The sequence below is a fragment of the Cebus imitator genome, unplaced genomic scaffold, assembly GCF_001604975.1.
Source record: "Cebus imitator isolate Cc_AM_T3 unplaced genomic scaffold, Cebus_imitator-1.0 Scaffold201, whole genome shotgun sequence".
NCBI lineage: Eukaryota > Metazoa > Chordata > Mammalia > Primates > Cebidae > Cebus > Cebus imitator.
Genome location: NW_016107516.1, coordinates 777,739 through 789,116, shown reverse-complemented (window position 1 = coordinate 789,116; position 11,378 = coordinate 777,739). Strand labels below are relative to the sequence as shown.

Here is an 11,378-nt window from a genome sequence, read left to right as displayed (position 1 = left end):
TTTTTTTTTTTTTAGGGAGCCCAGCCCACCAGGCTGGAGTAAAGTGGCACAATCAAAGGCTCACTTTTGAAAATTTTACTCTATCTTACAGAGTATCTTACAGACCCAATTCACTAAAAAATCTGAATCATTTCTTTTTGACCATGAATACCAAAGATGGAGAGTAGGTAGGAATAACAGGAAAGAGAAGGAGGGGAAAGAAGACAAGAAAGAGATGAGGGCTAGAAAAAGGGGGAAATTGAGTTAAGAAGAAAAAGAAATCAAGTTTTTCCATAACCGAGGGAGTAGCCAGCTAAATTTCTTCTTCCCACTCATACTTGCATGTACTGTTCCTCTTTTTCTAAGGAATTAACACGCTCTTGAAGTATGTTCTCTTGCTTTTCAAAATTCTTCAGGAGAAGCATTTCTTGAAATAAGGTGACGTGGTGCAGGTCAGATAATTTCATCTGAGTATCTAGTTTCAGTTTCTGATGTCTAAGAAGACGGAGTTCTGCATCAAAAGTGACAATCAGTTCTTTGATCTGAGATGGAAAAAAGATTTGAGGATATATTAGAAGACTTCGATAAATGCATTTTTAAACTAATAGTGCTAAAGTGAAATCATTTTTGTTATGTCCTCTCGTGGATGGAGGAGTGTGTGTGTATGTAGTCGCAGAAATAAATTCATTAATAACATTAAATTTACATAACTTAAGTGGTAGGAATTCTGTAACTATAGTCCTTCCAGCTATTTCTTGACCACTGACTAAGCCATCAATCAAGAATGCCCTTCTTGCTGTACTGTGTAGCTTATGAGCTGTCTGAATGGGTAGTGTTTCTGTCTCCTCTTCATTCTCCACAGTATCTGCATTCCCTTTTATATGGTAAACACAAATAAATACGTTTCTCAACTTGTGTTGAAAATTTTCAAACCTACAGAATGGTAAATATTTTTAAATAGATAAAATAATCATGGAGCCACAAAAAAACCTGTTCAATCTTTTTATAAGATTGTAGTAATTAAGGTCAAAGGTAGTTTTCCTGATAAGAACTTAAGAATCCCAAGTCCTGTTCCAGACCTTATTTCATTATGGTCCTACTAATTTTTAGTCCTCAGTTTTGTTCTGATTTTGGTACAGATATTCCCCTGCAGCATTACAAAGGAGATGAAGAGGCCAAGAGAGAGCCCCAAGGACTGATTCTCCTGAGGAAACTAGAACAATAGGAAAAGAATGGTTTCATTCTGTATTTTTCACTAGTTTGTATGTGATAGGTGGCCTCAACTGTCAAAAGCCTATAGTAAGTGAGGCCTCAGACTGGGGCTGAGGGGAGAAAGAGATCTGTGGGTTTGGAGGAGTGAAACTACTAGAGAAATTGAAAGAGCTGAAGAGAAAAACGCAGAGACAGAAGGAAAAACTAAACTTTTATGTAACTATGGCTATAGACTATATGTTTGGGCTCCCCTTTAAAGCTTGTTTAACAAACTTGAATTATTCCTGAATTTATTTAGAGGCAGGCCTATATTTCCTTCAGTGCAACACCATTCTTAAACTAAACCGAATAGGTCTCCAAGTCTGTAAGGATTACACTTGCTTTTTCTCTCTAACCCCAATAGCCCATGAGCTTTGTGAGGATTGAGAACATGTCTTTAAGTATTGTTGTATCCCTAATCCTATCTCTCACTCTCGCTGCACATAGAACACCCAATAAATATTTGTTAAATTGATAAATTAGTTACAATTAAATCAATCAAAATCTTTGACTGAATATCTATGATATGTTTGACATTGTCCTAGACAATGTGGAGGAATCAGAAGAAGTCTATGTGGCCTGTTACTTAAAGGATTGCATAATTTAATTTTCAAGATAAAACTAATACCCATGAAGCAGCAAAGAAAATTAGTGTAAAATATGAGATGCTTATTACAGGTGAAACTGGAGTTTGGAAAGAAAGAGGGTATATGTAATGTGGGTGGAACATCCTGGAGGAGGTTTGGAGCAGGGCCATGCTTTGAATGATAACTCAGCTCTGGAAGTCATTGCAGGTAGAAGGAAATAGCAAAGGAAAAAGCACAGATAGAAAACTCAGAAAGGTGTGGGAGGAAAAGGTGAAGTGGAGAGAGGCAAGAATGGTGAGAAAACAGGACTGGACAAAGAAGAGATAATGGTGAAGAAGATATCTGGCAAGCTATTGATGGTGTCATTGCAGGGTAGGGCTGGAAAGACCCACTGAGGAAGGGGACTCCACATGGTGGCAGCAGAGAGTTCTCTATCCAAGAAAGGTTCTTTCACAATCAAAGAACATCCCGTCCAACAGGCCCTAGTCTACTCCTGATTTTCCTAGAAATAAAAATAGTTGCCATTCCAGCTCTAGAACAATCTCAACCCCAGTAATCACCATAAACACTTCTACTAATGGAACAAACCACATATTAGAGACAAAGGATGGTGTGAAAAGCAGAGGGTGCCCTGTTTCCCTGGAAAATTTTTAAGTATGTTCCATCCATCATCTAAAAGCTGCTCCTCCACTTCCCCTTTATGATGACTTCAGTTAGATGCCAAGTAACTAAAACATGGGCTTGCCCTTAACTCTTGGTCAGCTTTCCAAAACAAAACAAAAAAGTTTGAAAGCTCTGTAGTTCTGGGAAGAGCACAATGATTTCCAGAAGGCCAAGGATGGGGAAGAAGCCAAGCCATCACTGAGTGGTGAGCTGGTCAGGGTTTGGGAAAGGTTCATGTAGAGAAATTTAAAATAAATAAACAAAAAAAACCAGACCCAATTTTTCCCCTTATCTTCTCTCTTTCAGCTATAATTAGGAACACCCCTTACCCTGTTGACCAAATACTGTTGCATGTACACATGTTTAATCTCATCCCTCTTCATAATTTCCACCTCCACATCCGTTGGCTCTGCCTTTTCAAATTCCATAAACTTTGGTATATCTAGGCTGAATGTAGATGCCCTTGATGACCTAGATATTGAATCTCGGGTTGTCAAATCCCCATTCTTTCCAGAAGAGAGCTTGAGGAATCCTCCACCTGGGCCTCCAGACCCTGTCTGTTCCACTTGGGGGGACTTTGCATCTATACTTTTCATACGCTGTTGCTCAAAATTTAGGAGAGTTTCTTCGTCATATTGAAATCTCTTTTCTGGGACTTCTTCTGGGTGTATCTGAGGAATTTTGGGAATGGGTATGTGCTTGGATACATGAAGAGTCGACTGAATGTTCTTCAGTTCTTGTACCAGGCACTGTATTTCCTCTACAACAGCCACTTTAAGGTCTCTAAGAGAGAGGATGCACTTGTTCATATGCCTTTTCTTTCCATGGACCTGAAAAAAAAGAAGAGAAAGGAAACAAAGGTACAACCCTCTGACAAATAATTGCATGGAATATGATCTGCTCTTTTTCCTTGCCTATAGACCTAGCAAAAATTCAAGATAAAAATTCATCTGATCATACCTTTTTACCACCAAGTTGCCCTTTTCTTTAATATTTAGGCTTTTTTCCATTTAGCCCCTCCAAGATGGAAGGACAGTACAGATGTGACCTCTGGTATCTCTTGGCTTCCCACAATTTATTCCGTCCAGCTGGCTCATGTGGCTGAGTTCCCTTACCAGAACTTCCTTCATCACTACATGGAAATCTTTCCTGGAGCCTTAGTCTAGCTGGATACTCTCTCCAGGGAGGAAGGGGAAGGCCCTTAATGCATTTCCCTGCTGGAACTTTGAATCCCTTTGGCTTAGACCCACTTAGGGCTGCCTACCTAGGCCCAAACTACAGCTTAGCCTATTTTCATTCTGCATTTTGGCCACATGATTATTGTTACTCCTTGTATAGGCAAGGCCATGATTCTGAATCTCAGTAGCATGTCACACCAAGAGACTGCGGGATCTTTCCTTCATTTCTTCTCCATTTATGTAAGTCAAGCTGGGCCTCTGCTTTCAGGCACAAGTGCTATACACTCTCATTGCTCTTTCATTACCAGCTCTCTCCCTGGTCTGTGTTTTCTAAATGCCATTCCCAGAGCCTGAGAGCACTCGCAACCCTACCTCCTGCGCGCAGTTAGGCTACTAGATTGTCCAAAGGCCATTAAGAGTTACTTTGCATGTGCAGTTTTTTAAAGATCAAAAGTCACTCTTTCAAGTAGTCTTACAAAAGCTGCATATGTATTTACTTTCTGCAAAGCAGAAAACTGTAATAACATAGAGGGAATGTTCTACATACTTGAAAATAAACCTTTAAAGCACTAAGGTTTAAACTCAAAAGCCAGCAGTTGGGTAAATGGACAACTACCTCTGAAGTATCTGAAGGATTGCAGATCAGCCCAACAAGAACAAACCCACATCACAGATGGCTATAAGGCCTATCTCTTTAAGGAAGCTCTTTACACATCAGCTCTTTCTAGTTTTTCACATACCACACAAACCTAAACACTGGCTGAAAAAAAAGACAGATAATACACTATTTAAAAAATATTTAATACTTTTCAATGATTTTCAATTTGACCATAACAATAAAGACCATTTATGGATTTTGACCATTAAATTAACCCTATGTGTACTAGACATAGTATTAATACTCTTTCTGCAGATGAAATAAATGGTTTAGGGAGGTTTATATGACTTAGCAAAGTTCATATGGCTATTAAGTGGCAGAGATGGAAACAGAACTCCAGTCTTCTGACTTGTAGAACAAGGTGTTCTAAATGATTTTATTTTAACAAAGCAAATTTCAGTGTAATGTAGTTAAGTTGAAAACATCATACCTGCCCACCTCTTCTAGCTACAGCATGAAATTTCAGGTTGGATAAATTGTTGTCTTAAGAACATTTCTGTATGATGATTGATGTAACATGATAAACAAATAAAAATTACCTTGGAAGAAAAACTAGGAAAACAATCCAAATGGTCATTACTAAAATGTCCAAATTGTCCATTTGGATGAGAAACACATAGTTATGAGCTATGAAAATGTATTTGTGGATATGAATTGGCAGGCCAGGACCCTTGTGCTGCTGGGATGTAACTCTTTGGTGAAACAGAAGAAGACACCCCTTCCTCGGGACACTTCATCTGCATTTGTCAGGAAATTATAAAAATATTCAAAAATACTATTAATATATCTGTGATATGATCGGCACCCTCTCCAATGTGAGGCCTTGAAATGTGCAACCTCCACAACCGTATTAGGTTACTGTGTATCTAGTTCTCCTAAAAGTAGTAGCTCAGATAACCTCTAAGATTTTAAGCATAAAAAGTCACTTGTCAGTTCAAATGGTGATTAAGGAATTAATACAGCAGGAAGAGGAACTTTCATAAGAAAATGGGGATCAGACATCAGTATGATAGAAAATGGTTTGGAGGAATGCAGAGAAAATAACAAAGAAATAAATTAGCACTGAGTTGCCTAGAACAGTTTCAAAGTCCTACAAAAAAAGGCTCAACAATGACCCTTTCTCTTTTTTTTTTTTTTAATTGTACTTTAGGTTCTGGGGTACATGTGCAGATCATGCAGGATTGTTGCATAGGTATATATACGGCAAGGTGGTTTGCTGCCTTCATTCCCCCATCACCTATATCTGGTATTCTCCCCTCGTTATCCCTCCCTACACCCTGTTGTCCCTCCCTTAGCCCCCGGCAACTGACCACAGTGTATGATGCTCCCTTCCCTGTGTCCATGTGTTCTAATTGTTCAACACCCGCCTATGAGTGATAACATGCGGTGTTTTGTTTTCTGTTCTTGTGTCAGTTTACTGAGAATGATGGTTTCCAGATTCATCCATGTCCCTATGAAGGACACAAACTCATCGTTTTTTTATAGCTGTATAGTATTCCATGGTGTATATGTGTCACATTTTCTTTATCCAGTCTATCGTTGATGGGCATTTGGGTTGGTTCCAGGTCTTTGCTATTGTAAGTGCCACAAAGAACATACACGTGCATGTGTCTTTATAATAGAACAATTTATAATTCTTTGGGTATATACCCAGTAATGGGATTGCTGGGTCAAATGGAATTTCTATTTCTAGGTCCTTGAGGAATCTCCACACTGTCTTCCACAGTGGTTGCACTAATTTGCACTCCCACCAACAGTGTGACAGTGTTCCTATTTCTCCACATCCTCTCCAGCATCTGTTGGTCTCCAGATTTTTAATGATTGAACAATGGCCTTTTCAATCTAAGTCCTTGGTTGTCCATGGCAACCAAAAACTAAACCCAATGAGGATTTGTCTGAATTTCAGAGGTTCAAAGTCCACAAAATAATGCTTACACATGAAACTGGTATTGAAACATGGTATTTTAAGAAAAGCTCAAAGACAGAGTCTTCTAAGAAATGCTAACTCAACAAAGATGTATTAATACTTCTAATAAGACACTGCAAACAGGAAATAGATACATTCATCAAACTCTGACCTAGATTCCCAGATATCCTTGATGACCCTGCCATACCTGTCAGGTAGTACCCATCTGTAACCCTCGGATACACTGTAAATATTCACAGCTGGTTCTTTCATATTAGCTGACTAACCATGGACAAATCTCTTGTCCTCTCTGGGCCTCAGTTTCCTCACTTGTAAAAAGAGGACATTCTAGATAATCATGATAGTCTTTTCCAGTTCTTAATTTCTATGGTTATATATTCTTATTGACCAGAGAAGGAAATGAATGGTTTTAGCAGAATTTAATTAAAAACCCAGGGTGCATTCTCCATTGTCATAAAATATGTAGATAAGTACCAAAGAATCTAGGTGTCCTAGTTCCTCTTCCTTCTTGGCAGCATTTATTCTCATGTGCTCAGGTATCTTGTAGTCTGAGGCTGTCTTCAGATTGAAATCTCCCATATACACCTGGGCTTCTTTGATAGCTTGAAGATCTTTGGGATCTTCAAAGTCATCATCAGGTTTACTCTTGTATCTATTAGAAAAATAGACAACCCAGACACAAATATGACAATAAACTCTAATTTGTCTACTTTAGGCATATATTCAAATTTAATCATGAAACAAAAGTATAATTTCAAATCTACAATGCTACTTTTGTCACAGAGCCCAAGCAGTTTTTAAAATTCAATTACTACTTTTAAAGTATCCCAAGCAAAATAATATTCAATTATATAAATAGGAACCAATCACTAGATTGTACTGAAATAATCTGAATTACTGTTAGGCTTTGGTTCACTTCTATGTAATTCGTGCGAACATTGTTATTTATTCTCTTGATATAAATTAAGCCTTGTAAATTAGGTGGGTTTTTAATGACTGAAAAGTCAATTGAACTTTTTTTATTGCATATGCTTGCTGTAAATTTTCAGAAAAGGTATCTAGTTTAAGATGATAGCATGAACATACATATTTGCCTCTCCCTCTGTCCCCAAATTCCCTGAAAATGACAGTACAGATGTACAAAAAGTTGTAAATTATCAGGAAAGCTAAGAATGGAATAGAAAGCCATGAGCAAATCAGTGACACTGAGCCAGTTCTGGAAGACAGAAGATCAAATTATATTAATGAATAAACCAGATCAAACTATAGCCCTGAATACCCACAAGATAAAGCAACAAAAAGCACTGAATATTATCTTCTTGGTGAAGTTCCTAGAATGCTCCAAGCACAAAGAGAGCAGGTATAGGGAGTGGAATGGAATGCTAAATATATTTGGTAAAATAAAGGATTGAAAATAATGCTTAAACCAGTTGGGCCCTCCCAAACTTTCCCACCTGCACACACAAAACAGTGGCAATCTGTATATCCAGACTAAAATTAAAGAACTACTCTCTACAGAAACTGAACTCCTTGCTTGGGAAGTACTAAGGTATCTAAGGGTATGGGCTACCAACTCATACCCTTAGATACCTTGGTACTAATAAAAGGCCCTTAACTGGGAGATCCCAACATACCTGTCTAAGTTTTTAAAGTTAAGTCTACTAGACAACATGAGTATGTGCACATAGCAGTCAGTCAGCCCTTTCCTTTAATAGAAAGTTCTTTTAAGGAAACGGACATGCAAAATTCCAGAGGAAACCCATCATCTATTATATTAAATGACGAGCATTTATTTGTGTAAAACTGCACTAAAAGAAGGATTAATACTTTTAAAGGAAAGGAGAAAGGGAGAAAGGAAATGAAAGAAACAAAAAGGAAGGGAAGAGAAGAGCTACTTTTGCTTCTGGCCATGTGAGAGGAACAGGGGCCATTATTATCCTCATATAATATAAACAATCAGAAAACTGAACAAAAAATATGTGAAACAACTATGTTCAGACATTGAACATAAACAGCGTAAAACTGTAATTCTTTAGAAAAGTAAAAAGATGTGATCCTTATTATCTCCTGGCTGCTGCACAGAGGAAATTACCAACCTACAGAGTAGGATCAGGATCCCAAATACAGCCCAGTGAGCTCACTCACTGAGGAGGCAGAGATTAGAGTACAGGGAGGCCAAATTTGGTACTAAGAATTTGTGGAAAAGAATATCAGGGGTACACAAAGAAACACCTCTGGAAATCTACATAGGGCCTTAACTTTTGGGCTGAGTATTAATCTGTACATGTGCAACGTGAACCACCATGAAGCTGGGCAAAGAACTTCCAGGAAAAGTACAATTACTGGGAAACTGTAGAACAAATAATTCTCATAGTTTACACATAGCTAGGAACCACTCATGTTCCCACCGATTGGAGAGAGCTTGTTGAATACAGGGGACATTCAAGAATAACCCTTAAAAACTCATGCCTTCAAAGAGAGAGAGAAACATAGAAGATATGAAAAACATTATCAAACATCTTTTCCAAATTGACATTTATAGAACACTACACCAAGCAACTCAAGAAAGCATACCCTTTTTGAGCACACATTGAACTTTTATGTAGACAGACGTATGTGCAGGGCCATAACACAGTTCTCAATACATCTTTAAAAACTTGCCGGGCGTGGTGGCTCACGCCTGTAATCCCAGCACCTGGTCAACATGGTGAAACCCTGTCTCTACTAAAAATAAAAAAAATGAGCTGGGCATAGTGGTGCATGCCTGTAGTCCCAGCTACTCAGGAGGCTGAGGCAGGAAAATTGCCTGAACCCAGGAGGTGGAGGTTGCGGTAAGCGGAGATCGCGCCATTGCACTCCAGCCTGGGTAACAAGAGCGAAACTCCGTCTCAAAAACAAAACAAAACAAAACAAAAAAACTTATACAGACCATTTTCTATGATCACAAACAACTAAATTAGAAATCTAACAGGGAAATATGTTTGAAACCACAAATCTTTGGAAACTAAGCTGTAAGTCAAGGAAATAATCACAAGGATATTAGAAATACTTTGGACTAAGTGATAATAAGTATCTACCATATGAAAATGTGTAATGCAGCTAACTTAATGCTTAGGAGGAAATATATACCTTAAATGCTTATATTAGAAAAAAAGAAGGACATAGAATCAAAGCTTATACACAGGTTTACACATTAAGAAGCAAGAAAGTAAAAGCTAATTAAACCTAAGTTAACTAGAAGGTAAGAAATTATAAAAATAATAGTAAAATGACAGAGAAAGTAGACCAAACAATATTTTAAAATCTATGCCCAAAAGCTAGTTCTTTGAAAAGATTGATAATGTGGGTAAATCACTAGCTGGAATGATCAAGAAAAAGAGAGAATATAAAAATTAACAATAAAACAGAGGACATTAAAACAGTTACTACAGAAATTAAAATAAAAATAAGAGAATAATATAAACCACTTTATGCCAATAAAATTGACAACTTAGATAAAACGCACAAATTCCTTCAAAGACACAAATTATAAAAACTGACTCAAGAAGAAATAGAACATTTGTATAGCACTGTAACACTCAAAATTTTAAATTTATATTTAAAAGTATCCCTCAAAGAATACTTCCATATGAACTCATTGAAAAATTCCTTAGTAAAGCAGAAGGAAACAGAAATCTAAAAAATAGAACAAAATAAAACAAAATATAGAACACAGATGTAAGCCCTAAATATAAATAAGTACATAAATATACATGGTCTAAATACACCAATGAATGATAGAAATGGGCAGTGTGGATTTAAAAACAAAATTGTATGTTGTCTAGTGAAGTTATGAAGACACTAACTTCAAATATAAAAGTATAGGTAGGTTGAGTTAAAGGCTGGAAACAGTTATATCATTTAAACACTGAATGCTATCCCTCTAAGATAAGAAACAAAGAGTGGATGCTAGTTCTTTCCACTCTATTTCAATATAGTACTGGAAGTTCTAGCTAGTCCAGTAAGAAAAGAAAATAAGATGCATACAGATTAGAAATAAAACTGTCCCTGCTTCCAAATGAAATGACTGTCTACACATAAAATATCAAGAAATCTACTAAAAAAAAATTCTTAGAACTGAGACAGTTCAGAAAGGTCACAGGATACTAGATATAAATACAAAAATCAATTGTATTTCTATACTAGCAGCAGTGAATGTGAACAGAGAGACACCAGTATTAAAAACACGATACCATTTAAAATTGCTAAAAAAAGAAATACTTACGTGCAAATCTAATAAAATATGTATAGAACTTTTATGCTGAAAACAGCAAAACACTGATGAAAGAAATAAAAAATCTAAATAAATGGAAAGTCATACTATGTCCATAGATTAGTAGACTCAACACAATAAAGATACCAATTCTCCCCAAAGTAATACACTGCTTTGACATAATTCTTATTGAAATTATGGCAAGATTTTTTATACATATAGACAAGATTTTTCTGAAATTTATATGGAAAGACAAAGTAATTAGAATGTCTAAAATAATTTTGAAAGAATAAAATGAGAAGAATCACTCTACTGGATTTCAAGATCTATTATATAGATATAGGAATCAAGACAGTGTAGTGTTGGTGAAAGGATATATAGATCAATGGATTTGAAAGCAAACCCAGAAATAGACCCACATAAACATGTCCAAATGATTTCTGACAAAGGGGCAAAAGAAATTCAATGGAGGAAATGTCTTTTCAACGAAAATGCTGGACTAATTGGACATCCATAAGAAAAAAAACAAATCTCAACCTAAGTCTGATACCTGATTTAAAAATTAGCTTAAATATAAAGTGAAAAAACTATAAAATGTTCAAAACAAGATAAAGTATTTAGGACCTAGGGCTAGGCAGAGTTCTTAGACTTGACACAAAAATCAAGATTTATATAAGGAAAAATTGATAAATTGAACATCAACTAAATTAAAAACTGTTGCTCTGCTGGGAGCGGTGGCTCACGCCTGTAATCCCAGCACTTTGGGAGGCCGAGGCGAGTGGATCACGAGGTCAAGAGATCGAGACCATCCTGGTCAAAATGGTGAAACCCCGTCTCTACTAAAAATACAAAAAATTAGCTGGGCATAGTGGCGCGTGCCTGT

The 11,378-nt window shown here is 36.8% G+C and overlaps 1 protein-coding gene across 2 annotated transcripts in view; it reads right to left on the bottom strand.

Moving 5' to 3' along the window:
• The window catches only part of CFAP44 (cilia and flagella associated protein 44), a 135,511-nt gene that overhangs the window by 30,198 nt on the left and 93,935 nt on the right, over positions 1-11,378 (bottom strand). For both annotated transcript variants that reach the window (XM_017547760.2, XM_037745446.1), the window contains 3 exons: positions 6,718-6,895; positions 2,810-3,310; positions 318-521 (listed from right to left, as the gene is read on the bottom strand). In XM_017547760.2, the coding sequence (XP_017403249.1) occupies positions 318-521; positions 2,810-3,310; positions 6,718-6,895 (883 nt within the window). The remainder of the gene's footprint in view (positions 1-317; positions 522-2,809; positions 3,311-6,717; positions 6,896-11,378) is intronic.